At 34.8% G+C, this 15889-nt stretch overlaps 1 protein-coding gene across 1 annotated transcript; it reads left to right on the top strand.

Annotated features, from left to right (window-relative positions):
- Positions 1 to 3307: 3307 nt before the first annotated feature.
- LOC133876044 (uncharacterized) lies at positions 3308 to 4430 on the top strand. Its single transcript, XM_062314362.1, has 2 exons — positions 3308 to 3381; positions 3494 to 4430. Exons 1-2 carry the CDS (start codon positions 3308 to 3310, stop codon positions 4428 to 4430), a joined length of 1011 nt encoding a protein of 336 aa, XP_062170346.1.
- Positions 4431 to 15889: the final 11459 nt, after the last annotated feature.

Raw genomic sequence — 15889 nt, 5'->3', positions numbered from 1 at the left:
CATTCCGTCCGGACCCCATACTATATCGAAAAGTTTCTGTGCCAGCTTGCATCCGTCCGGACGTTTCAATAGCACTTCTGGACGCCTCCCAGTACTCGATCAGTTTCTGATTTCTTTCCAAGTTCCAAGAAATGGAAGATCAATCAACCGTCCGGACGATGTGGTATCCCATCCGGACGCGCGTCTCCTTAAGGCAAGAATGACCGTCCGGACGTCTGACAACTATGGTCTGGACGCGCATGCATCAAAAAAGGAAATTGCCGATTCGACTTCAACTGTTCGGACGACTGTCTATTATGGTCCGGACGCGCGCATTGCAGATATGGAAATTGTGTGTTGAAGAATAGCCGTCCGGACGCTCATCCCCCATGGTCCAAACGCTTTAAAGCCTTATAAGGAAACTACTTGCAGCGGACGTGCGACCGTCCGGACGATGTGCCATCCCGTCAGGACGAGGCTCTTAAACAGGAAATATTTCCCCGCGAAATTTTTGGAAAATCTTGTCGCACAGTTGTTCGTCCGGACGGCCCATGTCCACAGTTCGGACAGCACCCAGGTATATTTTGCCTGACGCTCATTTGAGCCCCCAGCCTATAAATAGAGGCCCCTGGGCACTGAGAACTGCAAGAATTCGGTGTGAATTCCATTAGAGCTCAGAGAAGTCATCAATCCCTCTGAAGCCGTTTTACAAGTGTGTTGTGCTATAAACCGAAGTCTATCTTAGAGGTTGGCTCTAAGGTAAGGAGTTTTATTGAAGACCCCTTCAGGTAGGAGAACTTGGTTGGGAAGCATTCGTGTTGGGTTACACGTCAGAGATCAAGGTACGACCACTGCATCGGTACATGTGAGTGTTACTGTCTTGTATCTAGTTATGTCTTCTGAATAGTGGAATTCCTAGGTTTGGCTGCCCTGGAGTGGTTTTTCTCTTAACTGAGTTTTCACTTCGTCAACAAAAATCTGTGTGTCATTTACTTTCCACTGTGCTTTGATTTTTGTTGACACTTATGCACACACTTGTTGTTTATGGACGATTTTTTTCTAGACAGTTTCTAAAACAGTCTAGAAAAAAAAAATTGCAGATAGTTTTTTCTAAACCGTTTGTAAAAAAGTTTTTGGAGATGGTTTAATTAAACCGTCCATAAAATTTCAGAATAAACCGTTTGCAATTTTAGTCCATAAAATTTATCCACGCCCTAGAAACATCTTTTAAAAAGACAAACTCTCTTGATTTTCTTCAATCTTTCTTCTTTTTCATGTTCTTCTTCTTCTCTCTCCAGCCGGCAACTGAAGACGAGATCTGGACGGTTGGCGGGATCGGGACGACGGCTTGGCTGACCTTAAAGCTTGCCTTGCTTGATGACGGGAACGGGACGACGACTTCTCTCTCTCTCTCTCGTTTGGCAAATCCAACTGGATCAGGCCGAAACCCACGCTCAGCCGAATCTCTGGCCGGAATACAAAGAGAGATCCGGGCGCTGGATCTTTCTTTTTTTTAGGTAAGTGAAATTGTTAGGTTTGATTTACATTTTTTGTTTGTTTTGGGTGTGGATTGTGATGATTCGTGGCTGAAAGATTGTGGATTGTGATGATTTTTAGGTTTGATTTGTGAAAATTTTTGGGTTTAATGTGTAGGTTCATGTTGTGAAGGCCTGATACTTTTTGGCTTTGAGAAAAAGAACAAGAAGGATTTTTGTGAAGGGTTTTTGTGCAGAAGGCTCAATGTAGGTTTGTGAAGGATTTTTTTGTCCTTAGTGTTCCGATGGAGAAGAAGGGTGCCGGAGGAAGAAGAGGTGGTGGGGGGCCGAAGAAGAAGTTTCTCGGTCGGATCTCCGGCCAGAATAAGAGAGATCTGGCCTGACACTCAAGGACTCCCAGTCCATCGGAATCTTTACCTCCTCAAACGTACGACCATATTCTCCACCATTGACAAAAATTAGTATAATAAAAATAATATCATTTATAATTAATTATATTAATATAAAGAAAAAAAAAATCCAGGCAAAAAAAAAATCCAAATATATATATATATACACAAAATCTGGACGGTTTGGGACCAAACCGTCCAGAATTAGCTTCTTCTTTTTTTAGTGGCGTGACAATCTTAAATTTAAAAATATGAGACCCAACAAATACAATAGAAAATTAAGGCAAGTGTGTATTTTTTTTTTTTACTAATATTGGTGGAAGAGATTAAGTGAAGGGTTAACAAAGCTAAAAAAGGAGGTTGGACACTTGGAAAATTTTAGATCAGTAAGTATTGTTCCAACAGAACTAGTTGCATCTAAATGGGACGTGAATAAGGTCACATATACCCGATATTTAAATAGTTGCGTCTAAACAGGATTACCACCGTCCGAAGGGGACCGCACCGTCCGTTCATGAGAGAGAGAGAGAGAGAGAGAGAGAGAGAGAGGCATCTTTGGATCTCAAGGGGCCGGTAAGAATCAAGATTGTAAGAGGAGATTGGATAGAAGAATTGAGGGTTCTGAAAGGGATAAATATATTTTAGCCCCCCAAACTACTACCATTTCTCCAGATGGCCCCTCAAACTACCAATGCTTAGATTCTGGCCACCCAAACTACCACTTTTTGATTTTTTGGCCCCATCCGTCCATTTATGCCGTTAATTGTAAACAGAAATCCGAAAATACCCCTCCTAAACTTTAAAATTCTCATAGTTAAGGGAGGGGTATTTTCGGGATTTTGGCCAATTTCTGTTAGAATTGACGGCATAAATAGACGGATGGGGCCAAAAAATCAGAAAGTGGTAGTTTGGGGGGTCAGAATCTAAGCATTGGTAGTTTATGGGGCCATCCGGAGAAATGGTGGTAGTTTGGGGGGCTAAAATATATTTATCCCGTTCTGAAAGTATTGCAGTAGAGACAAACATGTCATTTGTAGTTTAGGTTTACAAGAAGTTTAATTACAAACTTTTGTAAGTATAAATTGTATGTAATTTAATTTTTCTATAGTGGATGATTTTTCTAGCTAGGTTTGCATGCCCCGGAGTAGTTTTACTTTTAAAGAGTTCTTCAAAATATTGTTTTCAATTCATCATCAAAATTATTGTGTTTGTTTGATTTTATGCTATGGTTAATTTTGGGGATTTTGTACGTAGTTATTTATTTAAAATTAGCTATGATTGTTGAGAAGAAAACACCTATTCACACCCTCTAGCTAGGTGTTGTTTGGTGTTGAGCAAATTTCATATATGATACTTTCTCACATGTTGGAAATACTCAGGAGCCAAATAACTTATGTGCATATCGTTTATATAACATTCATCAAAAAGAGGGGGAGGCGCATGATGGCTCAACACGGCGGTGGATGGAGGACACACGGTGGGTTGAGTGCCTATGTTGAAAGAGGTGGGAGATGCATGTAACATGGAGTTGAGATGGATTTATATTTAACCTGTCAAAATTACTAATATGGCTTTTACATGGCAAGTTCATCATTAAATTTTTTTTAACGGATCACTAACATTATATAGGTTGAGGGGGAGGAGTTTTTGGCAAATCCCAATTCCTCAAGGTTGCTCTTGGAGCTGGAGACAACTCCTTAAGCTTAAAGGTATTGCTAAAACTTTCTTAAGCTTCAAGGTGGGTGATGGGTGTAAAATTTTTCTTCGGTTGGATGCATGGCACCCGGATGGTTGTCTTTTAGATAACTATGGGCATCGTGTTGTCTATGATGCTGGAAGTTCAATTGATGCCAAATTGTCTACCATTATTTGTAATGGTGATTGGTTTTGGCCTGCTGCAAGGTCAGACCATTTAGTTGCCTTACAAAGTAAGCTTTCGGAGGTGGAAATTAGTGATTATGATCTACTTATTTGGAATTGTAAGAATGGGAAATATGCTTGTTCTGGAACTTGGGATGCAATTAGAAAGAAGGAGGCTCGGGTACAATGGTGGAAGGTGGTTTGGCATTATGTGGCAATTCCTAAGCATGCTTTTATGTTATGGCTTGTTTTCAGGGATGCTATGATTACTAAAAGCCGTATGTGGGGTTGGGGATATGAGGGAGATTGTCTTTGTTCTTTTTGTCGAAGTGGTATGGAGTCAAGGGATCATCTCTTCTTTGAGTGTAGCTTTAGCTATAGAATATGGAAGGAAATTCTTGGCCTTTGTTTGATTTCTGAGCCGAAGAAATATTGGGAGGAAGTTGCTGATTGGAGTGTGGTTGAGATGAGGCATGACTGTCTTGGAAGCAGGTTGTGTATCTTGAGCCTGGGTGCTACGGTTTATAACTTGTGGAAGCATAGAAATGATATTCTACATGGGAATGTCTTAAGTTCGGAGGAGATGATTATAGCTAAAATTAAGGGGGAGGTTCGGGCTCGTATTATGGCTAAAGGCCCTTATAAAAAGTCTTCCATGAATGTGCAGCTTGAGGCTTTGTGGACTCTTCACAAGATTTTCAATTAGTTTGATAGTTGTTGTTATTTGTTTCATGTGTTTTGGTTCATTGCGTTGTAATGTGTTTACAGAGGTTTGTCTCTGTTTGGTTTGTTTGTAGGGCTTTTGAGTTTTAGTTTCTTTTGACTTTTGTAATGTTTGAAGTTTGAACTAGTTTTACTGGTGTGGAATTTTGGCTGTTTGGGCTATAAAAGTTTTTCATTCATCAAAAAAAAAAAAAAAAAGTTTTCAAAAACAATATTTCTATTTCCAGTGAACTTGGGTAGCTATCTGGAAAACTTGCAAACAACATGTGTCAGAATGGGATTTAATCCTAAATTTTTTGACCTGTTTCATTGGATTATTAAGACTCTTCCTCTACTAATTAAGGAGAGAATAAATTTGTTTATTGGAACTTATATATGGACCTTTAGAATATATGTTAAGGATAGAAAAATATTTTATCATAAATATTTTATTATACATAGACCGAACGATGTAATTCTTGTCTCTTTCTTTCTCGATCTTCTTCCACCTCTTAAGCTTATTATAAGTGCCCAATAGCCATGCAACTCAGTTGATTTATCATGCTAAATGCGCATCGAAAAAAAGAAAAGAAAAAGTAAAGGAGTATGGGATTACCTTCAACCATGTTTGCTCAAGCAAATCAATAAATCTTTCTGAAACAAAACCTTTAAAATAACAATATAATAAAGATGTATTTTTAACCTATGCTTATTGAATGCTTTACTGATAGAATATCAAATACACAGACTCTATATTTATAAGTTAGGTTAGTGACCCTTAATTAGGATACATTGTAATTATCCCTTCCATCAAGGAATAAAATCATGAATTGATATAAAATCAAGAAAAAATTTTACTATTGGTCCTTGTGGTTGGCCTAAATTACAGATTACTCCATGTAGTATAAAAAATAATTATAAGGTCCTTGTGGTAAGCAAAAATTACAAATTACTCCCTAAAGTCGTTTTCCGTCCACAAACTTAACAGAGTCATTTAGGTTACCACGTCAGTCCCAATAAAAACGACACAAGTCACTCTTAATAAATAAAACAAATTCAAAATTCAAAAACTTAAAATTTTAATTTGTAAATTTCGCCTTCTACAAGGATCTTACAATTATTTTTTATAGCACAATGAGTGATTTGTAATTTAAGCCAACCACAAGGACCAATGGTACAATTTTCCCTAAAATCAAATCAATTGCAAATTAATACAAATTCCATTAGGTAATATATTGTGAATAAATTACTATACCATACAACGCATATAATTTATCAATAAATATTATAAATCATATACATATGTGACATACTGGACATACCATATAGAATCCTTCTGAAAATTCGGCTCGTGCACTATCCGACCTATTGCCAATTTCTCCTGGAAGGTTTCTATTTTCCTTTTATCCTCTCTCTCATCTATATATATATATGTGTGTGTGTGTGTGTGTGTGTATGTGTGTGCAGACTCCGTTATTCTGGGGCTCGGTTAATTTTTCACCCAAGGGTTTCAGTAAGGAAAAAATGAAACATGTTTTAAGTAGTACAGCTGCATACACATTGATTTGAGACACCATAATTGAGGATAGGTTTGGAAAGCAAACCATCTTTTGAAATTTCTGTCAAAAATGGAAAATGCAAATTAAACATCGTGACATATTTTGGAAGTTTGTACGAATGAGACCCACAAAGTTTGCAATCTAAATCCAATTTTATATGTATAAGCCAGCAATGTGACAAAATTCGATCGATTCCACTCATTAATGCATCTGACTGCAATTAATTCAATTCCAATCAGTGCAGCTGGCACCAATTCTGAGGCCTCTAACATATCATCCTACAAAGAATGAAAGAAGCCAACCAACTCAGGCGGCCCAGGCCAGGTTTTCGATCCACCACCATTTTTCCATGCAACCTCCTTTACCAAACTCTAATTTCTCGCATTTATTAGGGACAAACTGCATCCAAACAATTGATCATTCGATTCAATTTATTAAATTGATATATATGTTTATATAGAGTATATGACTTTTGCATGTTTTTTTAATAAAATTAACATATGTGAGTCTTATATACATTACTGAAAAATATATGTCACAATCATACAAGAACAAATGTCAATTTAATTAATTAAGTTGTAATTTTTTTTTTTTATGTTTTTTTAACCATTAAATGAAACTTTTTCCTTCACTAGGCCTCAAATCCACCAAAACCTGATAAAAATAGTAATAATAATTGTTAAAATATTAATTAAATAATTAAAATTTTCATTTCCTTTCTGCATAAGTTTATATGATAATTTTTTTTTTTTTTTTTAGTTAAAACTTTTAGGATAACTAATGATTTAATATGGTATTAAACACAAAGGTTTTAAGTTTGAATTTTGTTCCCGTCATGCACCTCTTATCTCAATTAAATATTTTACATGTTGATTTTTACAACTTAAAATTTTGAAATAATAACAATAATAATAGCAGTTCCTAGCTAGTCCTACATATGTATTATTCTTAAGTCATTTGCAATGTTGCACCTATAGCAGTTACTAGTCCGGTGATGGTCCTGCGAACTCTAGTAGTAGTTCGGTGGAAGTTTGAGAACTTCCAGCGGTGGTCCGGTGAACTCCATCGGTGGTCTGGCAGCTTGTGATAGTAGTCCAGTAAACGCCGTCGATTTCAGAAGCAGAAACGCAAACTCAAAAAATTATTTACATTTTTAAAAATAAAAATCATTTTACAAAATTTAAAGAAAATTTTCTTTGTCGACCAAAATTATTTTTGATTTGAAAACAATTTTTAATCATACTAAACACTGAAAAATAGGAAAAATATTTTCTTAAAAATATTTTACAGTGAAACAAAACGAAGTCTTAACCTCTTTCTTTTCCGACGGAAGTTTTTTCTATAGATTGGAACGAAAAGAAAATTGAATTTGAGGTAGATTTTCATCTCGAAGTCGGCATATCAATCCAGTACAGATTGATTAAGGAGCAGTATTTTATTTAAAATTCATTTGAAAAAAAAAAAAAAAAAAAAAAAATTATAAATATTTATAATTATTCATTACAAATTAAATTATAAATGTGTCATTAACTATACTTCTTTTGAATTTCATCCGAAAAAAGTGCCATTTCGTAGTATCACTCGTAAAAGAATGTACATTTATTATAATCAGACGTATAAGAAGAGCTGAGTTGGCCCATCTATGAATGGAATATTGATTTTTCAGGCCCTTATAAGCCCAGTACAAAAATACCTAGCTCTAGGAGTTTTTCAGACGTATAAAAATTTTGTAAGACGTATAAGACGTATAAGCTTCTAGGAAATTTTTCTTCCTTATCGAGTTAATTAGATTATTTGGAAAATCTAATTCTTGGGAGAAATGCACCCAGGAGAAGACTAATTAAGTTTTCCTCCAAACTTCATAAAAAGACATTATTCCAATCTAATTTATTAAATTGAAATATAGCTTTAGAATATGTGATTCTTTACATTTCTTCGACCCAATTTATGAAACTAAAAATCATATCTTTAGAGTAAGTGATTTTTACAAGTATTTATAATTGAATTAACATCACATGTGACATCTATCATTAAAACAAGGGTTAAATACGTTTTTAGTACTTGAGTTTTGAAAATTTTATTTTTTGATACCTGAGTTTCAATTCGCATCACAGATAATACTTTCGTTTTGAAAAAAGACCAAATTAATACATCAGTCTAGTTTTCTGTCCAAAAATTAACGGCTCGTTAGCTGTTAACCTCTGAGGGTTGACACGTGTTTTAATATTAAAAAATATTAAAAAATTGAAAAAAAAAAAAAAAAAAAAAAAAAAAAAAAAAAAAAAAAAGAAGAGGGGTGTTGGCTAAAATGGGGTGGCCCGCCCAGGGGGTGGTTTGGCCACCCCCAAGAGCCAAAACCTTTGAATAAATTTTTTATTTTATTTTTCTGCCATGGGGTGGCTGAACCACCCATGTGGCACACGAGGGTGGTTCGGCCACCCCCAAGAGCCAAAACCCTTGAACAATTTTTTTTTGTTTTTAATTTTTCTACCATGTGATGGCCGAATCACCCCTCATGGGGTGGTTCGGCCACCCCAAACCTGTCAAGAAAATGGCTAAGCCACCTCTTTTTTTTTTTTCTTTTTTTCTTTTTTTTCTTTTTCTTTATGTTTTTAATATTTTTAATTAATTTTTAAAGATTCTTATGTTTTATTTTTTTTTTATACTAAAACACATGTCAGGTGTTGATACCTGGCGAGTCGTTAGCTTTTGAACGGAAAACTTGACTAAGATACTAATTTGGTATTTTTCCTAAATGGATATATTATTTGTGATGAGAACTGAAACTCAAATACCAAAAAATAAAATTTTCAAAACTCTGATACGTACTAAAAACGTTTTTAACCCTTAAAACAAATGCATATATATATATATATATATATTAATTAAACTGGATTAAAGGATATTTGTTGCACATGAAATTTGACCAGAACGGGATGGAAACTCGTTCAAATTATGTTTTAGTGGCCAATTAAGAATGGCTTGGCGGTGCCAGCTACAACACTCATGTAGTTGTCATTGATGCATCATGCATGCCCTTCTTCCATTTGTACAACTATATATGTTTCACTTTATTGATATATATGACATAGAATATTGTTATAACCATGAATATATATATATATATATATATATATATATATATATATATATATATATATATATATATTATTTGAGGATTATATAAACTTGAAAAGTAGCATGCAGTTTAGAGACACCGTCAAACCCAAGTATTATTTGAGGCCACAGTAAACGCGTTTTTTGGGCCGTCTTTAATGCTAACACAACTACTACGTACGTACGCTACAAGACATTTTGTGTGGTAGAGATTTTCAGTTTAAAAAATGAATGGGTTACAATCAATTTAATTCCTTTTGAACTGCTCCCTCCATTACCTTCTTCTGCCTTGATTAGCTTGTAGGCTAGACCCAGTTGTTTATTTAAAATTTCCTTGCTTTAAATTAATGAATAGATTGAGGCATGTCGCTAGCTATTAAACATGCCACAACTGAGATCCCCCACAAACAAAGGCACCCATAAATTAAATTAGGATTGTAAATTTTATTTTTTTTCAAGACTTATGCTCCGGTTGTTTCGACGTAAAATGATTTCGACGAAATTATTTTAAAAAAAAATGATTTTCTTGAAAATATTTTTCGGTGTTTGGTTCGCACGAAAAAATTACGAAATGCAAAATTCAGAGTTTAACAAATGTCACCGGAATCCGGCAACGTCCGGTCGCCATCGCCAGATTCAGGCCGGAATCTTCCGGATCCGACCTGATAAATGGCCGGATCCGGTCATATCTGGCCGGATCCCGGCCATTTTGGCCAGATACGGCTGGAATCTTCCGGATTCGGCCGGATCCGGTCATTTCCTGCCGGATTCTGGCCGTTTTGGCCAGATCCGGCCGGCTTGGCCCGAAACCAGTAAATTTCGGCCGGAATTTGGTCATCCCGTGGCCGGATTCCGGCGCCGGTACAATTCCGGTGACCTGATTCCGGCACCGACAGGATTCCGGCGACTGGATGTTCTCAGACTCCCACGCCGACTGGATTCCAACGACCGGATGTTGTCGGACTCCGACGCAGACCGAATTCCGACAACCGATAATTGTTAAATTCTGACGATCGGATATCAAACATGCATGTAAGGACGAAGAATTTCATTTCGGAAAACGATTTACGATTTTAAAAATCGTAAATCGTTTTCCGAAAATTAAAGAAGCTTTTACAGTCAAACCGAAAATGATTTTCGTTGACCATTATTTTCGCCCCTACCAAACACCGAAAAATGTAGAAATTATTTTCTAGAAATTATTTTACACCGAAACAAACGGAGCATTAACTTGCAGTTCTTTTCCCTTTGTTCTCTTCCCATGTCCACTTGATCCGGAAGTTTCCAAAAAAAAAAAAAAAAAAAAAAGAAAAGAAGGGGACTCTCCAATATATGAAACACCTGAGGTTTCCTCAAAAAAAAAAATTCCAAAAAAAAAATAGTCAAAAATCCATCTTCAATTTTATTATTAATGTTTGAATTTTCTTGCACGCCAAAAGATTCCGTGTAATAGCAAGAATCGTGAGCGGTCAAAATATTCAAAAAATAAAATAAAATGTGGAGAGACTTTTACTAAAGCAAATTAAAAGAGACATGAATCATGCCTCCAAGAAAGAGAAATGTTTGGTTGTACACTCTCATCCCACTCCTATCCCACCTTTGCCTACTTGGACCAATAATATTGTTAAAAAAAATGGGTCCCACTACACTCTCTACACTATCTCTTACATTATTGGTCCAAATAGACAAGAGTGGGATAGAAGTGGGATGAGAGTGTACAACCAAGCATTTCTCAGAAAGAAATAATTTCTTTTTTTCTTAAATATTTATAATCTATTTATTACAATAAAATATTATATTTAAATAACCTCGTAAACTCTAATCTTAATTTTAATATAATTAACTTTGGGCTAAATTTATTATTAAATTACAAATAACTTAACTAATATGGTTGATTTCGAGCCAAATCCATTATTAAATTAAAATAACTTAAAACCTTGGGTCAACCTCCTAATTAAATTCAAATAAAATTAATAATTTAAATAAAACTAAATAATCGATCTATTCTCCAATGATCAGTGAGAGCCTTGAGAATTTCCAACGCGAAGTTCCTCTGTTTCTCATTCTCCAAGTCAACCCACAGCCTCTCTATATCCTGAGGCTGAGGTATTTCCTCCCCCGCCTCCATGCTCACCTCCGGATCCCCACCTTCCTCCCCACGTAACTGACAAATCAGACTGCTCACCACTGCCATTTGCTCATCCAAGCTCCTCGATCTTCAACGCCACCAGAACTTCCAGTACTACCACATCCTCAACGCCACCAGCCTAGCGGAATAGTACTATATATTTAGCTCGCCTGATGACCCACCCGACTCACCTCCCTTGTCTTCCATTATTATAGCTTCAATTCGCCGCCAAACCGAACTTGTTTCACAACTGAATCGTCAGCAGCAGCACTAGCTGGACTCTGTTGGGAAGAGTGGGCGCAGGGCGCAGGGCGCAGTATACTTCTATTTATAATAACCTTTGAGTTTATCACAGTTCTAGTTTATCACCATATGTGATTTACATCAATGAGGCTTTAATCATTATCATCATCAGCGGTATATCTTTATCCCATAATTATAGAGACATAATGTACGTATATTACAACTCTACTTCTCGATCTATTGCTAACCGATTGGGTGGAAGATGATGTATCTTGGTCTGACTTTAGAACTTTGGCTTTATCGTGAGTTTGATGAGTAGTGTGATATGATCCAAAGCCAATATATATATAACTTGGGTTTATCTTCTTGATACTTCACCGTCTATGATTCTATTTCTGGATTAATGTTTTCACCATCCACTAATATTTAATGGCGGTCGTAACCTAAACTTCTGCAGGCTTTGGATTATCTATTTTGACGACAAATCTAGAATTACTGAACAACGTACCGTACCACTTATTCCTCCTTATATATATATATACAGGATCCCTGCAAGATTTTCCTTCGAGATGTATAGGAATCATTTTTTATTTATTTTTTATATATAATATTCTTCATTGAATTTGAGACTTGTTCTTAATGTTGGAGTCTCTCTCTCTCGTTAAGACTTCATAAATATCTATTGGTCTTGTATTCAATAAGAGCACAAGCCAAAGTTAGCTTTATCGTGATATGATGAGTAGTGTGATCCAAAGCCAAGTTGTAGAGTCAGACCAAGATACATCCTCTTCCACCGAATCGGTTAACAATAGATCGAGAAGTAGAGTTGTAATACGTACACTATATATGTCTCTATAATTATGGGATAAAGATGTAAGGGTTGTTATTTAATTTATAAAATTATTCCTGCTTCCAAAAATTAAGTTTATTTTAGAAAAGCCTCAATTAATTGTTTGCATTGGTTTTGTTATATCAAGTTTAAATTCAAAACATTTATTATGATATCATGTTAAATTATTACTTATTCTAAAATTTTAACTTGATATAAAATGTTAAATTCAATCACTAAATTAAATTTGACCAAATTTTGTAAAATGTGATTTCGTTTTGGAATATCCAAAAGATTGAAGAAGAGAAATAATTAAACATCTTATAATTATAATATTGGCAAATCTGAATGACTATGAATGTTGAATGGCACCCAGAGATTATACCCCGCAAGTTAAATTAATTCTAATGGGTGAAAATGCTTGATTTGACTCGTCCTCGTGGTCACATGCAGCTAACTTTTCCAATGGGTAGATTCCATCGATTTCATTCGGATTGAAAGAGCAGGTTGGAGCTTGAAAAACAGTAAATTGATTTTAGTTGCTTCTTAATAAACCTTAAGTAAAATTCATAGACATGAAATCCGAAATGAAAAGAACAAATTAATCAAATTAAATATGAAGTACACCATGACCCAATTGAAAAATGAAATGTTATCCACAAAAACACGTACGGCATGAGAAGATCTCATGATAGCAAATTAACTCTAATTTTTGCAATGAGTGCATATATATATATAGAACAATATTCTAGCTAGTTAGTTCTGATTGATGACTCGAATATTTTGGATGATCGATCTAGATGGATAACTAAGAATCAAATATCAAAATACTGATAAAATAATCTCAGAGTATTAAAAGAAATTGTTTGTTACTGCAGCCTAAAGCGCCCAGCTAATTAACTTTTCCAGCTTTCATCTCAATATATAGCTCAGATAATTATTTAAACAAAATAGCGAAGAAAGATATAAATCGTTGGCCTTGCGTATTGCTGACCTCGTTGATTTCTTTTTCTTACGTACACTAAGATATAAAGAAATAGACACACACACATATATATAATCCTAAGTTTTCCTAATTAGAAGAAAAACTTTTGATATAATTCAATAATAGACATATATCGAAGAACTAATTCATGTCAAAGAAGAAAGAGGACCTAGAGATCGACATAATTACTCTGCTCCAATTATCTAGCTAGCTATGACCTTAAGAAGTGCATGTCCACTCGATGATTGGCACTCTATCAAACAGTTTTGCACCAAAAGAAAGACACAAGTAATTTGTTCAGTTGCCTTATCAAATAAATTAAGAGAGAAATGCAATGCAAAATAAAGATTGTTCTTCAATCGGAACCAGATATGGATCAAATTAAACAACAGAAATTAACATCAAGACTGAGAAACGGAAACTTCTTTTTTATTAGAGTCACAAGACTATTACCTTCTGCCACCACATAGAAGACAATAGGCACAAAGGCAACAGTGTTGTACTGGACGCTAAATGTCCTTTCTTCAATCAGCAGCACTAGACGTAACTGACGAATCACACTGCTCACCGCTGCATTTTGATAGGTGTTTTGGCTAAAATTTGATGAATTATGAAATACTTTTTTTATTTTTGTCAAAACTAAATTGATGTTAATTTCATTTTTATATATTTATTTCAACTTCAATCTTAATATATTTCTTATTCTTAATATATTTATATATTTTAATATATTTGTAATTCATACCTTACGGCTTGCCTCTGCCCAAAATATCTTCTAGCTTCGTCCTTAGATGAAAACTCGTTCAAATTATGTTTTAGTGGCCAATTAAGAATGGCTTGGGGGTGCAAGCTAGCTACAACACTCACGGAGTTGTGATTGATGCCCTTCTTCCATTTGTACAACTATATATTTTTCACTTTATTATATATATGACATAGAATATAGTTATAACTATGATTATATATAATAAAAAATTATTTGAGGATTATATTAACTTGAAAAGTAGCATGCAGTTTTGAGACACCGTCATACCCAAGTATTATTTTTCAGGCCCTAAAACAACTACTACGTACGCTACAAGACATATTGTGTGGTAGTGATTTTCAGTTTAAAAAATAAATGGGTTACAATCAATTTAATTCCTTTTGAACTGCTCCCTCCATTACCTTCTTCTGCCTTGATTAGCTTGTAGGCTAGACCCAGTTGTTTATTTAAAATTTCCTTGCTTTAAATTAATGAATAGATTGAGGCATGTGGCTAGCTATTAAACATGCCACAACTGAGATCCCATTTTGATGGGCTAGCTAGCTTCGCCACAAACAAAGGCACCCTCTAGGATTGTAAATTTTTTTTACACCACTTAGCTTGTGAATTCAACATAAAATTAAAGGTTAGGTTTAAGGAGACTGATTCGTTTAATTAAATGAGTCAGGTTTAGGTTGATATATATAGTCTTATACCCATATGGCATACCTCAACATGATTTGAATCCAACACGTAACATTTAAGACTAGCAATGTCTGACAAAACTTGTGAACCCGACACGAACCTAATATAAAATTAGTGGATTATGATCGAGGGCTTTAACTTGCAGTTTAATTAAATAGGTCGAGTTAAGATTGACCTATATAGTCTTATATCTAAGTCTTAACATAATTATCCGAATATATCTAATACACAAATATTAATTGTCACCCCTACCCTAGACTAATTAAGTAGGCTCATTTATACCTCACATGATATCTTCAACAATTGTCCGGGTTCAGATAGGATGAAGCTTAGCCCAAAAAATAAAGTTTCAATTAATTAGGGTAAAAGAAAAAGTTGATATGGAATTTGTAGAATTTCCATTTCTGTTACTCTCATCTATGGTGTATCAAGCCAATGAAAAGACCTTCAAATTAAGATGAGAAATGTTAAAGCTCCTTCTAGTGTCCTTCTAAGATCCTTTTATGCTGACATGACACTTTTTTTAAAAAAAAATAAAAACAGGAAAGAGAAATCAAAGTGTAATTTTTTTTTAATTATTATTAAAAACAGTGTGCCATGTCAGTATCCAAAGACCCCATAAGAACACTAGAATGAGCTCTAACATTTTTCAATTAAGATACTTCGACACAATTTTATAGGCAGCATCAACATCGCCTCTTAACTGCAAGAACTATTAATTATCACATGCAAAAGCCAGATGTAGATACATACATTTAGGTATTATGCCCCGTGAACTACTGCTGCAGTTCCAAAACTAAGTTTGGCATGCAAGCTAAGGCAGTTTGAAACTTGGATTTTAGCTTGAGATAGAGCGTCAACTTTTTCTTTTATTAGATAAGATTTGAAGCAAGAGCTAGCTAATTACTTATTAATCCCATCTTACCTTTAATTAACCAGGCCTAAGGGTAATCAATGAAGAATACATTAATTAATTTAAATTAGGTATATATCATCTAGACGGGACCATTTTCATGCTACACTTGCTATAATTAGTGGCGAATGCACATGAACATTATTGTACTTTTATTAGTGCATTGGATAGAGAGGGTTCCAAATTAAATAACAACTGCATCAAGAAAACCTCAATGAGAGCAACAATTGCACAAGCCA

This window comes from Alnus glutinosa, chromosome 1, assembly GCF_958979055.1.
Source record: "Alnus glutinosa chromosome 1, dhAlnGlut1.1, whole genome shotgun sequence".
Taxonomy (NCBI): Eukaryota; Viridiplantae; Streptophyta; class Magnoliopsida; order Fagales; family Betulaceae; genus Alnus; species Alnus glutinosa.
Note: the sequence above shows the minus strand (reverse complement) of the source record. Positions and strands in the feature narration are given on the sequence as shown.